The 20,960-nt window shown below is 38.4% G+C and overlaps 1 protein-coding gene across 2 annotated transcripts in view; it reads left to right on the top strand.

The window, feature by feature from the left end:
- Nucleotides 1-14,889, top strand: part of Mmaa (metabolism of cobalamin associated A) — a 29,105-nt gene extending 14,216 nt beyond the window's left edge. Inside the window, exons 3-8 of one of the 2 annotated variants that reach the window (XM_046459623.2) lie at nucleotides 813-1,316; nucleotides 3,809-3,931; nucleotides 7,788-7,958; nucleotides 11,509-11,594; nucleotides 13,363-13,512; nucleotides 14,524-14,889. In XM_046459623.2, the coding sequence (XP_046315579.1) occupies nucleotides 872-1,316; nucleotides 3,809-3,931; nucleotides 7,788-7,958; nucleotides 11,509-11,594; nucleotides 13,363-13,512; nucleotides 14,524-14,811 (1,263 nt within the window). In that variant the 5' untranslated portion in view covers nucleotides 813-871 and the 3' untranslated portion in view covers nucleotides 14,812-14,889. Of the gene's footprint in view, nucleotides 1-812; nucleotides 1,317-2,018; nucleotides 2,039-3,808; nucleotides 3,932-7,787; nucleotides 7,959-11,508; nucleotides 11,595-13,362; nucleotides 13,513-14,523 lie in introns of those variants that run through there. The other variant, XM_046459624.2, reaches the window with a different exon arrangement.
- Nucleotides 14,890-20,960: the final 6,071 nt, after the last annotated feature.

Raw genomic sequence — 20,960 nt, 5'->3', positions numbered from 1 at the left:
CCATGGCTCATATCCCCTACCCTGTCCTGATTCAGTGTACTATTGCCAGCTTTCATTGCCTAATGTAATATAAAACTATGTTGAGAATATCAGTCAATCTAAGGCTCCTCATCCAATTCCTGAGCGGTTCGAACTTCAGTGTGCTTAGCTACAGAGCTTCTGAGTAGTGGGGCTGGGAATGTGCATTTTTAGAAAGTACCTGGTTGTTCTGACCATACTTTAAGATGCACTCATTTGTTACTACACAAACCCACACAGTTCACTCACATTAAGGCTTATTGTTGTTGATTTTGTGCTTAAGCCAGGTTATTCGGGGTGAGTCTATTGAGGATACACATGGGTCTAAACTTGTGCCTCTGGTGCCACACCACTAATCACATTTCTTTTGTAGAGAATGAATAAAAGGCTAGCTTCAGAGGCATTCTTTTTAAAGAATCTTTTGTATGAGCTTCAGAATTGGGTATGTTGACCTGAGGAAAGTGTGAAGACGAATGTGAGAAAAAGTGTGACAGAAAATGTCTGCCCTAATGAGGTTTGGTATATTTGTTTTTTGTTTAAAAGGACATTTTAATGTAAATTCCACCTCACAATAGAGTAATAGTTTCATGATTTGGATTACTCGAAATAGTAACTGTGACCAAGGGGGAAGTCTTCTCTCTTAAATTTAGTAAGAAAACTCAACCATGTATACAGCTAAGAGTGCTAATTTTGTGTGTTTTAGAATGTGGGAAAAGCACTCTACTTTCACTTTTACTACCTCCATATCTTAGCTGTCTGTATAAACTGGCAAAATATGTTTCTCTTTCTTCTAGGGAGGTCACAAATCAATTGAGTCAAAAAGCATCCGGGGTTTTCTTCAGTTACAAACAAAATGAATCTTCCCGCGCTCCTACTGCATCCTCACCAGCATTTCCTAAAAGGCCTGTTAAGGACACCTTTCCCTGGTTACCACTTCACCTTTCACTCAAGTGCTCATCTCCTGTCAGGAATCCCGTGTGCTCAGCCATTTAAGTCGCTCGGACTCCATTGTACAAAGTGGATGCTGTTGTCAAATGGCTTAAGGAGGAAATTATGTGTACAAGCAACCTTAAAGGACCACATGGAAGGACTTTCTGATAAAGAACAAAGATTTGTGGATAAACTTTATACTGGCTTAATCCAAGGGCAAAGGGCCTGCTTAGCAGAGGCCATAACTCTTGTAGAATCGACTCACAGCAGGAAAAAGGAGTTAGCCCAGGTGCTTCTTCAAAAAGTATTAATCTACCACCGAGAACAAGAACAATTAAATGGAGGAAAACCACTAGCATTTAGAGTGGGTCAGTCTTTTATTTTTTGTTCAGTAAATATTTTCTAAATTCCTTTAAAATGTTTGTAATCAAATGAGATTATTCTTTTTCCCGTTGGATGACTTTTAAATGCCTTGTTTTCTTTTGCAAGTATTAATCTTGATATATTGAAATTTTGCCATGATCCTTTAAACCAAGGGTCTGTATTTTGATATAATAATATAGGATTTCTCTTTGGGTAAGAATTTTTATGTGACATCCAGAAGATAAACATGTATAGGAAGAACTAGTAACCATTGTACTCTTTGCTTTCAGTAGTCCTTCTTATTTAGTAGTCTAAAGTGGATATTTGTTTTGTGGTGTATCAACTATAATTATCCTCATCACATTTCTGCTTCTATTATTCTATTATTCTTTTTTTAAAAAATATTTATTTTTTAGTTGGACACAATATCATTTTTATTTTATTTATTTATTTTTATGTGGTGCTGAGGTTTGAACCCAGGGCCTCATACATGCTAGGCGAGCGCTCTACCACTGAGCCACAGCCCCAGCCCTCTATTACTATTATTTTTTTAATATTTATTTCTTTTAGTTGTACACAATGCCTTTATTTTTATTTATTTATTTTTATTTATTTATTTTTATGTGCTGAGAATCGAACCCAGGGCCTTGCACACACCAGGCAAGCACTCTACCCCTGAGCCACAATACCAGCCCCCCTCTATTATTCTTTGTTAGTCTTTCTACAGGTAAGTTCCACTGCGTCCAATACTTTCTGTTGAGTTTCCCCCGAAACTCACCATCCAGCCATCTCAATATTAAAATGTACTTTAAAGGAGAAACCATATTCACTTGCCTTCTACATTTAAATAATCCTTTGATTATTTTGGGCAATTTAACTTAGTTCTGTAATTGTGAGTCAGCTTCTTATATTTTGGGAATTTAGATATATTTGACTAGCAGGAATTAAGTAAGGCAGTTTGAGTAGAGAGTGTCCCTTGATAGGGAACTCAGTGATTTGAACCAACCTTTCTGCAAAAAACCACTTGAAGTGGTGGCCAAAATGTAGAGGATTTGGGAAGAATTAGTAAATACATGTAAAAGTTGACATTACAATAGACGTTTATATCATAGTTTATTGGCAATATAGGGACTCAAACTTAGTTTTTATATTAATAGGATATCAAAAAAGATAATTGCAAAAATAGCTCACCAACCAGTATTTGAACCAGCCCACATATTTTACATGGTTATTTCTTCTGCTCTCATCCAGGGACTCTCATTGGGAGAGTACTCCATTGAGTGTTACTAATCTTTTTGTTGTAGACAGGGAAAAATAGCAAATTCACCAAGAGAAACTCTAGTTATGATGAAGTACACCTTACTATGTTTTAAAGAATCCTGGCAGAGAAAATGGTTCAGAAATATCTGGAATTAACTTAGCAATTCATATATAACTTTGAAGTGATAGCAATTCATACATAACTTTGAAGTGGTATTCTGATTCTTCCATCCTAATCTTTTTAGGCCAGATAAATGCCTGTCTTTGTTGTAGTCATTTTATCATCATCACAAATAAAAGCAGCAGGTATTTATTCAGCATCTGTAAAGGTTTTGAAGATAGGAAGCTGCCCTGAGAATTGTATTAAGAAGCAAAGCATGTCATACACTATACATAGTTTTGAATACAGTTAAACACCTGGGTTGTATATACTAATTAGACAAAACATGTTTGTCTTGTGTGCCACACACTGTTTCAAACATATTGCAAATGTTAACTGATCTGCTTCTTAAAACAGCATGAAAAGATAGGTACTATTACACTATCTATTTTATTATTGAAGCACACATAGAGGGAAAGTAACTTGGAGAGCACTGATCTCTGCATCTCCTAAGAGGCACAACTAGATTGAGAACCTGCTGATTGGCTCTGGGGGTTGCCTTCTTATCCACCATGCTTGACTAGCTCTTGGAGGAGGGAGCTTTTCTCTCTTTCTTAACACAAATTATTTTTTTCAGGACTCTGTTTATGATATTCTTTGAGTTACAAGTGAGATGAAGAATGATCCTTTGTGAATAGAAAATTACTTTCTCAATCACTAGAAATTTCTAGAGTAATGAGTTGTTTTTCCAATGGGCAGAGAAAATAGACAGAATTGGGGCAGGTGGAATAATTGCCAGTCATGATGAGACCTGGGCAGATATAGAAATTCAGCACATTAAAATATAGGCACTGAAGTGTGTCTCAAAAAATCTACATTGTAGTAAAAAGGCAAGCATGTTTTGTATTTTTAAAAAGTGAATATATAAACACATGGAACTGAGAAGTATTCCTATATACCCTCATTATTTGGGGATTAGATAAAAAGATAGATTTTTATTTTCTGCTTTAGGACATATTTAAATATATAATAATGATAGTTTTAATAATATAAGATAGTCTAATGTTTTATTCAGTAAACTGAACATGGTGCTGATTTCATTTATCTAGTAAATTAGAAGATCTTTTTTCACTATAGGATTGTCTGGACCCCCTGGTGCTGGAAAATCAACATTTATAGAATATTTTGGAAAAATGCTTACTGAGCGAGGGCACAGATTATCAGTGCTAGCTGTGGACCCTTCTTCCTGCACTAGTGGTGGTGAGTATAGCTAGTTTGGGGGGGGTTGTAGAGCTTTTTTGTTTTTTTTCCCATGATCCAGTAACCTGTACCTGTAGCTGAGTTTGGTCTCACTGAGGGAAGGGGCCTCTGCAGAGTGGGTAGAAGCTGAGGGAAGTGGTTGGGGAGCAGTGGACTGCGCAGAGAAGGTCAGCTTGTGGGTAGCACAGTGGCACTTAGAGAACCAGCATTACAGGTGCCAGAAGTTGAAGATGATCAAAAACAAATTTTAGCCCTTGGCAATCATGCCTAAGGCTAGACCCTTATCTTCTATTGTTTATGCAGACTGCATCAGTGGCTATGTAGAAAATGGTTCTTACCCATCTGTTATTTTCCTATTGTTGTAACTTATCTTAAGCTTAAAAAAAAGAAAAAGAAATTTACTGCTGTTTATGACTTGTCACCTGTTTATATGTCTAGTTAAACAGAAAGCTCTTAGAGGGATCATGTAATATATTGCTGTTCCCCCTATAGCACTTAGTATTGTATCTTGTGCACGATACAGGGTTCAGCAATTACTTACTGATTTAAGGTCATACAATCATTCACAGTTTAATTTGCAGATCATCAGAGATAAAATGAATATAAACTTAGTTCTCAAAGGATCAGTTAAAGAAAACATAAAGCATGCCATGTAAATACTCAGGAAAGGTCTTTCTTTCCTTACCCCTATTTATGATTTAAGCTTCTCAACTGCAGTTATTCACTTAAGCAGTATTTGAATGCCTACTACAGGCAAGGAATTGTGTAAAGAAAGTACTGTGCAGTGTAATGGTGAATAAGATACCGTGCTCTTGGCCTTGTGAAGCTGTGATTCTTAGGAGGTTTCTGAACAGATGAATCAACACAAGTGTGTGTTGTGAAAGAATGAATATAGGGGGCTTTTTGGAAGTGTTTGGTGTGTATATTGTGGTGTTCTGCAGATGGAATATTATTTCAATTGCCATAGTCATTAGAGAGGTGGGCAACAATCCCTGTTAGCACTCATTGAGACATCTAGCTCAGAAGTCTTTGATTCACTATAATTAAAGAGGTTAATTGTAGCTAGTTGTAGTGTCACACACCTGTAATCCCAGCAGCTCAGGAGGCTGAGGCAGGAGGTTTACAAGTTCAAAGCCAGCCTCAGCAAGGTGAGGCACTAAGCAACTCAGTCTATATATAAAATACAAAATAGGGCTGAGGATGTGGCTCAGTGATCATTGGTCAAGTGCCCCTGAGTACAGTCCTTAGTACCAAAATAAATAAATAAATAATGTAGATAAAATTTATACTTAGAAAGTTAAGATTAAATCTGTGTCAATGCATTGCCTTATTTATATTTAAACTTTGTTGAAGGTAAGTACCTTGATGATTTTTAACAAGTGTTCCTCATTTTCATATAGGTATGAAGTCCTTTTCCCCTCCACCTTCTTAATATCCTAGACTATGTGCAATTGAAAGAGGAAATAATAGCTTGAGATTGCAATTGATAGCAAAAATATTATAAAGTAGTCTGTGCTGAAGTTGTCTGGATGTGTGTGGGAGGCCATCCTCGCACATGATTTGAGTTACCTCCCTGGCTGGTGAGAGGTGTTTAGGCACAGCTGTGTTAGAGCTTTCCCCACCTTTCTCCAAGTCCAAGGGCTTGTCCGTGCAGAGGTGTGTCTGACCACTACCCTGAAGACCCAATCGTCGCTCCTGACCTTGGGATGCTGCCCCCCTTCATCTTCATTGGATGGGATTTTCCCCAGAATTTTTTGTTCCCCAATAAAAGTCCACTCCCTGGCGTGTTCTGTCTATCTTGCTAGCCTCTTCAGTAAACCTCGCTACCACAATAGGTGGCTTGAGGCTGGAGCTAGGAGGAGCCGTCCAAGAGCTGGTTAAAGGTAATTAGAGTCTTGTCTCTTTAATTTAAAACTCCCTAGCGGTTTCTCACGACTCAAACCTTCTTTCATGAAGCCAGCGCGGGTCACGGGCTAAATGTATGATTCTTCACCTTTCTCAAACCAAAAAGGAGAGCCCCTTTCTCATATTAAAAAAAAAAAAAAAAAAACAGACTTTGAAAGAAAAAAAATATGAAGATACACAGGACACTAGAACTGTAAATTCCTACCTTATTATGACAACACATACATTTGAAAAATAGCACTGAAGTTTGAGAAGCATTCAATTTTTGGTCTGTAGTTAGTCTTGGTGCTTTAAACTCACAGACCCCCTGTGATACCTTTGAGACCTCCCTGGGGGTTTACAACTAACAGTTTTGGATTCACTGCAAAAGACAATTACATGGGAGAATAATTTCATAATGTTTAGTTCAGTGTGATAGGATCTATAGGATAATAATTTAAACTTTGGCATATTGTTGACTTCCACAGGGATGATTTCATGCAGAAAATTACTTTAGGAAGAAGTTTTATGGGAAGTAAATAAAGTAGTTGAGGCACATGGTAGCTGTATGCTCTAGAATTCAAACTTATGAGAAGACTCTAAATTGTAGTCATAAGAGAAAAGAGCATATCTTTAATCTTCTTAATCTTTAGTATCAACTTATGTGGAAAAAAATAGCCCTTAGGCAGATTGAAAATAAATATTCAGGTTAAAACAGCGCCACACCTTCACATGTTATGTAGCTAAAGCAAAGTAGGGAAAGGTAATAGTAGTTCCAGAGCTTTTATTTTTCTAGAAATTATAGGTATTGATGTTGCCAAAATACTGCAAGAAACTAAAAAACTTTAACTAGTTCCATTCCACAAGTTTTAAATTGAGTGCCGACTATTAACACATTGTTTAGCATTCAGTGTTCAATATCTATAAGACAAGGTTCATAAGCAGGGAATTTTTGCTAAAGCATAATTTCTCAACCTTGGTACTAGTGTCATTTGAGGCCAGGCAATTCTTTGTTGTAGGTGACTGCCCTTTAAACTGAAGGATGCTTATCAACATCCCTGCCCTTTATCCAGTAGATGCCAGTAGCATCCCACCCACACTGTGACAAGTGAATATTTCTCTAGACATTGCCAAATGTGTTGGGCAGGGGAGATAAAAATTACTCCTGGTGAGACTCACCATTTGGAAGAGATAAGACATACAGATATGAAATCCAAAATATTTTGTGTGAATACTTTTCCATCCATTCATTTGACTTACTTTGCATTCAGTCTGGGCTTCAAAATTTCTAACTGGTAAAGAATTAAAACAACACACATAGGATGAAGGGCAGCATAAAGATTCATTTGCGTAGTATTTACATAGAGAAAATGCCATTCACACAAATAGAAGGATGAGGAGTGGTGGTGCTCCAGGTAATGATGGGAAGGGGAGGGACAGTGAAGTTCTCTGGTGCTCTCCAGGATGCTGGCAGGTTGCAGAGCAGCTGTTGTACTGAGAAATTCACAAGAGGTAGACTTGGGGTGAAAAAGTTCTAGAAAAGCCCAGACCCTGGGCATGACACTTTGTAAGTTAGCACTGAGAAAAAAAGAGATGTCTGTGGCATGAGAGCACAGGCAAAGGAGGGGAGGAAGATGTTAAGAAGGCAATAAAGAAACCACCCAGCTGGATCAGAGGGAAGTTTGAGACTGGTAGGAGCCAAATTTGGACAGGTAAGGTACGGCTGGGTTCTGAGGGCCTTCAGTGCTAGGCCAAAGCATCTGGCTTGGGGCAGTGGGAAGCCCTTTTAGGTTTTAAAGGGATTGGAATGTTTAAAAAAAATGAATCCTGCATGATTATACATAGCAAGTTAGAGGAAAGCTCAATAATATGAAATATATCTTAAGATATGACACATCTCCTGGGAACTGGCTGATTGATAATTGGACCTTAGAACTGTTCCATGATTATAAAATGTAATTATGTGTTTTAGGATCGCTCTTAGGAGATAAAACCCGAATGACGGAGTTATCAAGAGATATGAATGCATACATCAGGCCATCTCCTACCAGAGGGACTTTAGGAGGTGTGACAAGAACCACAAATGAAGCTATCCTGTTGTGTGAAGGAGGGGGGTATGACATCATTCTTATTGAAACTGTAGGTGAGTGTGATATGCTTTCAGAAAGATAATATACTCTTATAACCAATGCCATATAAAGATGAATAACAACTAATTATATTTTGTTCATTCAGCAGATACTTACTAAAGCTGTAATTAAGTACAAGATATTACCCCAGACTCTATAGGAAATAGGAGTACATAGGCTACACTTCCTAACCTCAAAGAGCTTGCCATTTGGAGGGTGACAGTGAGCCACTGCTAATCACTGTTACCTGAGGCAGCATGTCACGTGTGCCAGAGAAGAGCTGTAGACTTAGGATGAGCTGTGCAAGCAAAGCCCCACGCCTGTTTTGTGTAAGCGCATTTCATCTGTCTGTATTATTAAGAAAAGTAATGCAGTTAGCTATTTTTTGATTTGAGGGTTGTTTTATTTAATTTTATATCTGTAGCACAAAATTATGTGCAGTGAAGACACTGAAATGACAATTAGTCGTGTTCTGGTGGAGAGACCATCTATTATATTACTGCATGCTAAATGTTTGTGATGCAACCTAACTCACTCAGATTTAGGGAACTCGGTGAAGGCTTCCTAAAGGAGGTGACAGCTGGACTCAGTTTTGAAGAAAGAATAGGAGTGAAACAAAATGTGTGTGAAGGGCCTTTGCAGACACTGAGGAGGGAGAAAGCTTGACTCATTCAGAGAAGCGCAGTTCACTTAGAGTACTGACAGCACAGAGTGTGAAGGGGTGTGTGGGGTTTAGTGCTGGAGCCAGGGCTGACTGTCTGGGCTTTATGTGCCATGTCAAGGAGGTTAGAGTTTACCCTGAAAGAAGTGGGAAGCCATCAGGGTGAGCAGGACGGGGAGAAACCCACATGTGCATTTTGGAAACATTGCTGGCAGCGGAGTGTGGAATGATTAGAAGGGCAAAGGTAGGATGCAGTGAGGAGGCTCTTGTACTCATCAGAGAAAGAGATGGCAGGGCTCTGAACCAAACAGGGGAATGGGAATGGAGAAGAGGAGAGGGATTAAAAAGGCTTTAGTGTACATCAGCAGGGCTTTATCCATGATTAGGTATAAGAGATGAGGAAGGAAGAGAAATGAAGATAATCAAGAATGCTGTGAAAAGAGGGATTTGGAGAGGGGAAAATGAGAAGTTCAGTTGTGAGTATATTAAGTATAAGATGCTTATTAGGTGTACAAGTGATTGTTTGTGTCCTGAGAAAGGACTGAGTAAGAAAGACGGATTTAGCAGTTAGCAGCATAGTTCAGAGTTTCATATTTCAGGCTGTAAACTGGGGAAAATATGGGGCAAAAATGGAAGATAACCATATTAGTTTTCTGACGCTGCCATGACAAAATACTGTAGACTGGGTGGCTTAAACAACCAAAATTTATTTCCTTACTGTTTTGGAGGCTGAAAGTCCAGGTCCCAGGTGCTGTCAGGATTCATTTTTTCTGCAACTTCTTTTGGTTTGCAGATGGCTGCCTTCTTGCTGTGTCCTCCCATGAGCATTTCTCTTACCCTGATGTTTCTTCCTCTTCTTATGAGACAGTAGTCCTGTTGGATTAGGGGTTCCATCCTTATGACCTCATTTACTTTCTTTGCAGGCCCAGTCTTCAAATACAGTCACCTCGAGGGTTGGGGCTTCCACATGAGAACGAGAAGGGTAGAGGCAGACATAATTCAGTCCCTAGCAGTAGCCAGGACTGGGCTTAAGGAGCTCCACCAGTTGAGATTAGGTGGAAGAAGAGCTGCCTTAGAAGGAGAAGGTAGTATAAAAACCAAGCATGTTACCTAAAAGTTGTATTTAACTTCTTGTCTCAGAGACTTTAAATAAGAGAGTATTTTCTTGTAAACAAAAGAATTCTGGGGACAGGCAGTCCAGAATAGGTGCTTATTCAGTGATAGCAAGCCCAGGCTGCTTCAGTCTGTCTGTCCTCCCTTCACTTCATCTTCATGCTCAAGGTTGCTCATGGTTAAAAGATGTCTGAGGAAGCTCTGACTATTACATCTATGTTCCAGATAAAAGAAAGGGAAAGGAGGAGTAAGGGGTCAGGGAAGAGTAGGCAGAAGAGGTGCACCTCCTAGGTGGGATTGCCTTCTTTAATGAACGTCCTGGAAACCCTATCTCATGACTTTTGCTTTCTCTCAGCCCCATTCCCGTGAAAGGGGACCTCACGAATGTGGCCTTTCACCTGATACACTGATGTTCCCAGTAACACTGGGGTGAGGAAACAGGGAAGAATAGGTATCAAATAGGCAACCAGAAAGGAGGGAATTTCCAGAGGAGTTTTAGTGGCCCAGGAGATGTGGAAGCCATATTTCAGTGGGTTGAGATTAATGTGAAGTTGAGCCAGTGGGCATGAATTGCTTTTTTCCCAGAAACTTGACTACAAAGAGAAAGTAAGAACTTTGGTGAGAAGTGGAACAATTTATGTGGTTTTGCTTGGTTCCAAGGTGAGAAGACCTTGAGTATAGCTCATTTTGTGTGCCAAGGAATTGGAGCCTGTAGACATAGGCAGGGCTCATGGCAAAGAAGAGGCAGGTTCCCTTCAATACTTCTTCCACAGACTGCAGGGCAGGCAGCAGGGCTGTTTGTATCTTATCATCTGTCTGTGGAGGTGGACAGGAGAAGTGGGGGGAGTTCTCCCTTTATTCCTCTGTGAAGTAGGTCCACAGTGATCGGGTGAGGAGACGGTGGGAGATCACTGTTGTCAGAAATGGGAAAGGTGGCTGACACAGGGCCTTGATGGGGAGTGCCTTTACTAGGCAGTGAGGGAAGGTGTGGCAGATGCAGGAGACCATGACGCTGTAGTGGCACCCATCCACAGTGCAGTGACTTCTCAAGCATGCCTATAAAGGAAACAGTACACATATTTGGATTGACCTGTGATTGGAGGTTTTCAGGGTAGAAATATGAAGGAAAAGATGGAAGCATCGGCAGGCATGGTTTAAGATTAGAGTCACAGTGCTCCAGCTACTCACTGAAGAGAAGCCAAGAAGAGCTTTGAGACTAGGAGAGAGTGGAAGTCCCTTGGATCTCCATTCAGTCAAGGAATAGGTCTAATGGGGAAAAGAGAGAGAGAGCTAGGAAGGCTACCAGTTTTCTTAAGAGTGTAAAATAGTGGCATTTAATAAATTCTTCAGAGGTGGGTATTGTGATTTGAATGTGTCTCCCCAAAAGATCATGTGTCAGAAACTTAATCCCCCAATTTTTATGCTAATGGTATTTAGAGGTGGGGCCCCTCATAATGGTATTCGTGGCTTTTTAAGAAGAGAGACCTGAGCTACCATGCTTGCTCTGTCTAGCCATGTGATGCCTTCCACCATGTTATGATGCAGCAAGGAGGCCTTCACCAGATGTCGAGCAGATGCTGGCTCTGTGCTTTTGGTCTTCTCAGCCTCCAGAACTGTGAGCCAAATAAACTTCAGTCTCAGATATTTTGTTACAGCAACAGAAAATGGACGAAGACAGGTTGTTCAAAGGGGTGAGTGTAAGTGAATAAAGTGGAATGGAAATGATAGTGAGGATGAGAAAATGTAATAACTGTGAATATTTTAGGACATAGTTGTGATTTAAATTCCAGGTGTGGGTCAGTCAGAGTTTGCTGTTGCTGACATGGTTGACATGTTTGTCTTACTACTGCCACCAGCAGGAGGGGATGAATTGCAGGTAATTATTTTGATATTTCCTCTCAAAATACAAAGTATGTATCTCTAAGATGTAGCTGTGTTTTTGTAAATTAAGTTGAAAACAGTGTAAAGAAAGAAACATCGTTCACATTGGCTAAAATATCTGACTCAAAGGCAGATTCTCTCTCTATATTTTTCCCAACTTATGGTAATAGAATGTATGGCTTTGAGCTACTCATACAACTTAAATTTTTCTATCTATAACATGGAAGTGACTGGAATATATGGATAGCTCTCACTAAAAGAGACCACTGTTGCATGGGTGTTTGTTACTGATGGTTATTTTTAACTGGGCTGCCACCATCACAATTTATATTTCATGCAATGGGTGTCTTACTCTCCTTCTGCAATGCAGTCCTGGCATTAACTACCTGGAGTTAGTGTGAACTTCACAGGTCTTCCACAAGCTTTCCCTCACTCAGACACCAGCTGTAAGCTCCAGGGTTTCCAGGCCACCCATGCCCCTGACCAGCTGGCTACAAATTTGGGGGATCCCACTACCCCTCGGTTTGATATTCATTAGAATAACTTGCATAACTTGGGAAGGCACTATATTATAATTGCAGTTTTATCACAAAGCTGAAATTGATGGAATCATTGGCTATGTAATTTTACTCAGTCTTTCACTTCCCTTCCCCCACAGAGGTTGGGCCAACGTGTTTTGATACAAAGCCCCAACCCTCTAATCCTGCAGTTGGTCATTCTAGTGTGATCAGGCCCCTATCCTGAGTGATCTCACTGCATAAACTTGGGTATGGTCCCAGGCACCCACCATGAGTAATAAATCATTCAAGAAATACTAAGGATTTAGAGGTCCTTACCAGTAAAATATGGACAAAGACAAGACAAGGCATGTTCTTTGTTATATAGAACTTCCTTTTCAATTACATAATTCTAAAAAAAAAAAGCAATAGCAGACTATATGCTATGATGTAGAAACATTAACTATTAGAATTTAATAATTAAAAGTAATAAATAAAAGTATTTGAAAGGGGAATTTTTTAATGTTATGTATTTTTATACCTTTATTTATTTTTATGTGGTGCTGAGGATTCAATCCAGAGCCTTACACATGGTAGGCAAGTGCTCTACCACTGAGCTACAACCACAGCCCCTGAAAAGGAATTTTAATCTTAAATGGAAAGATATATTTCCCAAATGAGATTGGTCCTTGAATTTTGTCCTTTATTTCTGGTATTTTTATGCAACACAATTTAAGTCAAGAGGTAGGACAGTTTTAGCTATCAGGGTTATTTTTTCTTATTTGCAAATTTAAAAAAAATGCTATAGGCATTTAAAAAACTTTTGAAGATGTTGTTATGAGAAATGTAGATGTTAGTGAAATGTGTGTTTTATTTTTAAGCATTCTTAGGATGGATGATTTTGTATCCTGCTCATGAGAAACAGAATCCATCATGAGACTGAGTGAATTGTCTCCTGCCACTCAATCATGTTGTATCTTTGATCTATTTACTCTAATTCTGAATGTATCCTACTAAACTACTCTGTAAGTTGGGAAGAGATGTTACAGATAACTTCTGTAATCCCATGAACTGGTGGATTTAAGTAATTTTTATCAAGTAATTGTGATTCCTGGCATCCAGGGATTAGAGAAATACAGGAAAAAAGTTAATGAAGCATGTGACTTTCAAAATCACAGTATTAACTGGTTGTCCCATTTTTATGATACTTGTGATTCAATGAACTGTTCTGATAAATCTGATTCTTCTTCCTTTTTTTCACACTAGGGTATCAAAAGGGGTATAATTGAGATGGCAGATCTGGTAGCTATAACTAAATCTGACGGAGACTTGATTGTGCCAGCTCGAAGGATACAAGCAGAGTATGTGAGTGCACTGAAATTGCTCCGCAAGCGCTCAGAAGCTTGGAGACCAAAGGTTAGTTTGCATTTCATTCTACATTTTTCATCCTGAGTGGACTGTGTACATTAGAAGAGAGGACATAAGTCCCAGCTAGACATATAATCAATCTGTGCTTGAATGTGAAGATTACAGTTTTAAAAATATGACAAAGCCGGAGTATGTAGTCATGATTTTAAATATAATCTTTCAACCACTGGATGTCAAAAACTAGAATGGGGGTGATAGATTAGATTGCTTAATGCTTGACTTGAACCACTTGGAAGTGAGAGCAAATCCATCCTGAAAGGAGCCATCCTTTAGATTATGGAACAATTAAGGATTTGATTATCTAAATTGGAATTTGAGTACAAGAGAAGAGGCTTGTGATGTGATACTTCCATTCCCATTATGTTTATTGGAGGCTGTTTTTAATAAGTGAAAAAAAGCAAAGAAAAATTCTGTAGTAAGTAGTGCAATATTATTGATTCTGACAGCTTTATCAGCAGGAGGATGCTATGTTATTAAAGAATAAGCTGTAGTCCTTCTAATAAGGACGATGACTTATCTTACTGTCAGCTCCCGTTTTCCCTGGTCATATTACGTTGAGTCCAGAGCCACGTTGTACGTGCAGGTGCCAGGTGCTTAGCTCTTAGCCTTGCTGAGTCAGGTGGATTTGACACAGACTGGAACTTGGCTTTATTTCCTGAAACTCAGGCCTCAGGGAAACCTCCCTGGTATTGCCTTTCTCATTTGTGACTCTCTTGTCAGTTCTCCAGGATGCCCCATCTATCTGAACAATCCCAAATTAAAATAAATTTCTGGGCTAAAGAATTTGACCTTTAATTAGTGTCTTATTTCTACCATGCCCTTAGTAATCCTAGATTCATTACACTAGTATGTATATCAGAATATTTACTTTGACACAACATTCATTTTTGTCACTTGCCTATTTCCATAAACTGCAATATTAATTGACAAATATGAGTCCCAGTGAAAATGTTTTCTGTCATTTTAAGTAAAGCAGTTCTGGTTCTTCCTTTCCAATAGGTGATTCGTATTTCTGCCAGAAGTGGGGAGGGGATCACAGAAATGTGGGATAAAATGAAAGAATTCCGGGACCTGATGCTTGCCAGCGGGGAGCTGACTGCCAAAAGACGGAAGCAGCAGAAAGTTTGGATGTGGAATCTCATTCAGGAAAATGTGTTAGAGCATTTCAGGACCCATCCTACTGTCCAAGAACAGATTCCCCTTCTGGAAAGAAAGGTTCTCAGTGGGGCCTTGTCCCCAGGACTAGCAGCAGACTTGTTGTTGAAAGCTTTCAAAAGCAAAGACTAATGAAATACATCCTATATCATGATGCTACATATTGTTTCATAATGTGTTTTAAAATAAAAAAAATCACTTGTATGTTTATACTGTGATTCTTTTGAAGTGCCTTGGCTTACTTATTTGTAAACTGTGCTTGAAAACTTGAAGGAAGTTAGATGTGGGTGGCAAGATAGAGCAATTAGGCACCCTGTTGTAGGTTACTGATTTCCATTTCTTTCTATTCTTACACCCTGGCATATAGGCCTGTAGGATTCTTTCTTCTTATCAGTCAGGAGCAGAAAAAGCTGAGGAGGAAAGAAAAGGTCATGCATCTTAAAATGGCTTTGATTCTGTATTTTCTGAGTTTCCAGAGAAAATGTAAGGCAGGGTGACCACAGTTTTGAAGTCTTACTTGAGGCCAGAACAATACACAGCAGGTCTCTAAGAGCTGAAAACCATGATTGGCATTTAGTGTTTCATTTCAGAGTATTCTAGAAATTTCTGAAGTGGCTGTGTACATAGTAACAAAACAGCTGAGATGATGTAATGAGTTGAACATTATTTTAAAGTCTACCTGTCTGGACTGGCAGACCCCCACCAATGAGGACCAACGGGAACTGGGAATCTCAGTTACAAAAGTGGATAGAGAATGCCCAAGAGCTGGAGCCAAACCAAAGGAACCCAGGTGAGGTCAGAATGTTTCAAGGTGTTTCAGTTTGAAGATTATCAAAAACTTTCATTGATCTTCCTTGGCCATTTCACTTCCCTCAGCATTTTAGAGATCTACTTTTTTCTTGATGATAAAGAACAAGTTTTGTCCATGGAAAAAGCATGGCACAGTGATTAACAGCCTGAGTTCTGGAGCTGGACCACGTGAGTTTAAATGAGACCAACTGCTCTCAGGTTGACAAGTAATCTAACATCCCTAGGTTTCAGTTTCCTACATGGTAAAATGAGATTGGGTTACAACTCTGTCAAGTTAGGACTTGATGAGATGCCCCAAGAAAATCATTTAGCTATCATGATGATATATAGGAAATACACAAAGGCTGCTTACTATCATTAAAATTATGAATAACCAACGGGCTAGAGGAAGGTTGCATTCCTACTTGCTCTGTGGCTTGGGATTCAGGCAGGAGGAATACTGTTTCTTTGCAAGGTGGATGGAAGAGAATTTCACTAAAGCTCAATACTGGACAGTCAGAGTATCTTAGAGACTCAGAAATTTGGGCACATTAAACAAAAAAGAAAGACTACATTGAAGTTCAGCTGGTTGTGGCAGTGTCAATAGCATTGCTGGTTCAGCAGAGGGAGGCGGAACATGGAGAAATCAGACAAGATTAGTACAGAAACCTGAGGTAAGAAAAGCAGCCTGCCTTTGGCTGATCCAGAGGCTATACTGAAAAGTGTCCTCTCTTTTGCAACTGGCCACAGAGAACTGAGGTGGAGAACTTGGGGTGGCCATACTACAGCTGCTGCTACAGGAGCCAGGAGATGTGCGACTACACTGTCCTGGAGAGCACCTTCCTTGTAGTCTAGGGTGTACCTAGCAGAACATATACCTAGCAAAACAGGCACAGTGAATATTTTACCCAGGCGAATTCAAGTCAGAAAAGCAAAGAGGAGCCCAACTCACATCCCCTTTTGAGAAAGGTGGCTCATGTGACCCTCTGAAGCGGGGTCAGGAGTCTGAACAGGTACTTTGAATACACTCAGGGACTAAGCCTGGGAACTCTAAAAAGGCTGTGTTCATGGGCAGCAGAGGGAGTGAAGGATTGGCTGTCCTGCCCCATGAGTAGAATCCCTGGTTGGCAACTGCCAGACCCTAGGGTTATGTTGATCTAATCTTCCTAGAGCAGACACCACCCAACAAAGCTCCTGAGGCCTGATTAAACCTAAGCCCCACCTGCTGGAATTCTACTAATAAACTCTGCAGTGCCCCCACCCTTAGAGTGCATGGATCTGATCTGTGCAGACAAAACTCCAACTGGTCTGTGCAACAAAACTCCAACTGATGGTACTTCCCAGCCCACCCTACCTCATACTGGGAAGAAAAGAAGCTGAGAATTATTTGAACTGTCTTCAGTCTTAGGCCACTCCTACTGGCAGCTTTGTGAGTAATACAAAATCAGGAAGGGATTAACAACCCTCAACCCTTGCTCTTGCTCTCAGTATATAACCCAAGAAGAAATGGAAAGAAAAACAGTGGGGCATAGACAGTGTCCATCTATTTGTGTTGATTATTTTGACCACCTCAGTGGAAATGATTCCTTAATTTTTCATTAAGAATTTTTTTCCTTTTGTGTGTGTGTGTGTTTGCTGTGTTGATTGGTTCATGGACATATATACATATTTATTCCTTTTTTTTTCTCATAATAAGCATTTTTTTAAAATGCAGTTATCTTTCCTTGCCTTGTCTTTGAGGGTTAGGGTTTTTTAATTGGTATGTTTTTGTTTTGTATGGTTTTTCATTGTCTGTTTTTTTTCTCTTTTTTCTTTTCTTCTTCTAACAGCTAAATTCTATTATTTTCTCTTTCACTTTCTTTACTTTGCGATTTCTATTTTTCTCTTCCTTCCTTATAACCATCACATGCTACATCTCTTCTGCATTCTTTATGATCATCTCTTGAAATTATGAACTCTTTTCTACCTTCCTATCATATTTTCTTTTCTCTTAATTGACGGTATTCTTACCATCTTTTATTACTAATTAGTTTATATAACTTCTGCTCCCACCATTAATGCTACTGCAATTATTACTGCTGTGGATGACATAGTTGACACCTGTTAGTTATAGTTCATGGTTACTTATTATTTTGGCTGTTGGCAATTACTGACCCTACATTTTTGTTTTGTGTAGCAATTAACATTGTAAATATCATATTAAGAATCAAGTGTTTAGTTTAATGCTGTATATTCTTTGCATTGGTTGTTGCTATTGTTTGTTTCTCCTTATTCTATGAGGTACTGGGAACCTATAGGGACACTATAGGTTCATAGGGTAGAAACTCTCCTGCTGAACTAAACTCAACCAAAAGACAGCATACTTTGCTCCACACACAAATTAATGACACTCAATATTCAACTATCCTTTAATACAGAGAACAGAAGAGATGAAAACCCAAACTAATGACCAGGCCCCAAGTAGAAATAGATAGGGTTGGGCCCCCGCGTCTCACTTACAGACATCCATTGCTATAGCAAAAACAGAAAAATAACATAAAGACCACATCTATGAGGGGGTCTCAATCTGAATCACTTAGGACACTTTGACAAGTGAAGACTGTGCCCTACACAAGTCTACACATAAGAGTGGAAGAGAAATCTCTTCAAACAGACGCATAAAACCCAATGCATGAATACAAGAAAAAGCAAGCTAATACAACACCTCCTAAAGTTCATAATTCACCAGCAAATGAACCTAAAAAATATTGAAGTGGGTGAAATATCAGATAAGGAATTCAAAATAATCATCATAAAAATGATCAATGAATTCCAGGTAAAACAACTGAATGAATTAATGAAGTCGATACACAATATGAATGAGAAATTCAATAAGGAGTTGGAAATACTGTAAAGAATCAAACAAATCTTGGAAATAAAAATAAATCAAATAAAATGTTCAGTTGAAAGTCTCTCTAATATTGTAGACCATGCTGAAGACAAAATCTTGGAAGACAAAGTGGCCAGCCTTGAATATTTAGATAGTATTAAAGAAAAAAAATATATAACTATGATCAGAATATACAAGAACTCTGGGGCAACACAAAGAAACCAAATTAAAGAACCCTTGGAATTGAGAAGGACTGAGGTATGAACTAAGGGAATGAATAAATGCTTCAGTAATTAATAACAGAAAATTTTACAAATCTTTAGAATGAGATGAACATTCAGATATAGGATGCATTCAGAACCCCAATTAAATAATATCAAAAAATAACCTGTTCATGTCACATTATAATGAAAATCCCTAACATACAGAACAGGATAGAATTTTAAAAGCCTCAAGAGAAAAACATCAGGTCACAAAATTTAGAGGCAAGCCAATCAGAATCACTTCTGATTTCTCAGCACAAACTCTACAAGCCAGGAAAGCTTGGAATGATGTATAAAGAAAATAACTGTCAACTAAGACTGCTATATCCAAAAGAGCTACCATTGAAAATTGAAGATGAAGTAAAAACCTTCCAAGATAAGATGAAACTAAAAGAATTCATGACTACTAAACCAGCACTACAGAACTTACTTAAAAGTAATACTTCTCACAGAAGAAATAAAATACAAACCTCAGATTATCACAAAAGACTAAGACTCATTTAAAAAGTAGCTAAGCAAATGAGAACAAGATCAAATTAAACATGATAAATAAATCAAAAGGCAAGAATTAATAAACATTTCTCTATAATAATATCACATGTAAATGGTCTCAACTCTCCAATTAGAAGGCATACTTTGCCAGATAGATTAAAAACACAAGACCCAAGTATGTGTTGTTGTACAGGACACATCTTACAGACAAATACAGCCACAGGCCAAAAGTAAGAGAATGGAAATTGATAGATTATGTGAATGGATCCCCAAAACAAGCAGGAGGCAGGAGTAGCTACTTTCATATTTGACAAAGCAGATACCACAACAAAAATAATCAGAAGAGACAAAGAAGTTCATTCCATATTAGTAAAGGGAACAATCCAACAAGAAGATATAACAATAGTAAGTATTTATGCCCCAAACATGGGTGCAACTAATTACATAAAAGAGACACTACTGAAATTGAAGCCCCAGATAGACCCCAATACAATAATACTGGGTGATTTGAAGACACATTTGTCACAAATAGATAGTTCATCAAGACATAAACTCAGTAAAGACTTATTGGACCTGAAAAATATTATAAATGAAATGGACATAACAGACATCTATAGAATATTTCATCCAACAATAGCTGAATACACTTTTTTCTCAGTGGTTCATGGAAACTTGTCCAAAATACATCATATTTTAGGTCACAAAACAACTCTTGGAAAATACAAAAGAAAAATTGATATAATTCCTTACAGAATTAATAGAATAACAGAATTAAGGGGGGGAAATCTTTGATCCATTTTGAGTTGATTTTTGTATAGACTGGGAGATGATAATCTAGTTTCATTCTTCTACATATGGACATCCAGTTGTCCCAGCACCATTTGTTAAAAAGGCTCTCTTTTTTTCCAATGTATGTTGTTGGATTAGATGACTATCTAGGTGTATTTGTCTCTGTGTCTTCTCTTCTGGTTTGTATGTCTGTTTTTACACCAGTACCTCAATATCTCTTTAGAAATCTCAGTACCTATTTAGTAATCTCAATAGATGCACAGAAGGCCTTTGACAAAGTTCAACATTCATTCATGATAAAACCCCTGAAGAAACTACAGATACAAGGAACCTACCTTAACATCATAAAGGCTATATATGAGAAACCCAAAGCTGATCTCATAAGAAATGGGGAAAAATTGAAAGGAAGTCCACTCTCACCACTCTTATTTAATATAATACTAGAAATTCTAGCCAGAGCACTGGGACAATTAGTTATTGACATATAGAAGAATGAAACTAGGTTCTCATCTCTCACATTGCACAAAAATCAACTCAAAATGGATCAAAGACCTTGGAATTAGACTAGAAACTATGCAACTTCTTAAAGAAAACATGGGTTCAATGCTCCTTTTAGGCACGGGCAAACAAAAGCGAGGCGCTAAGCAACTCAGGCACAGACAACAACTTTCTCAATAAGATCCTTAAAGCTCAGGAAATAATGCCAGGAGTTAATAAATGGGACAGTGTCAAATTAAAAACCTTCTGCACAGCAAAGGAAGCAATTGGGAATATGAAGAGAGAACCCACAGAATGGGAGAGAATCTTTGCCAGCTACTTTTCTAACAGAGGATTAATAGCTACCATACGTAAAAAGCTCAAAAAACAACACACACACACACAATCAAATATCCCAATTAATAAATGGGCAAATAAATGAAACAAATACTTCTTAAACGAAGAAAAACAAATTGCCAACAAATACCTAGAAAAAATGTTCAATATCATTAGTAATTAGGGAAACGAAAATCAAAACTAAACTGAGATTTCATCTCACACCAGTCAGAGTGGCAGTCATCAAGAATACAAATAATAATAAA

The sequence above is a fragment of the Marmota monax genome, unplaced genomic scaffold (genome assembly GCF_021218885.2).
Source record: "Marmota monax isolate L192 unplaced genomic scaffold, Marmota_monax_Labrador192_F-V1.1 WCK01_AAM20220418_F8-fsc00039, whole genome shotgun sequence".
NCBI lineage: Eukaryota > Metazoa > Chordata > Mammalia > Rodentia > Sciuridae > Marmota > Marmota monax.
The sequence above is the reverse complement of the archived record's forward strand: the minus strand, read 5'-3'. Positions and strand labels throughout refer to the sequence as shown.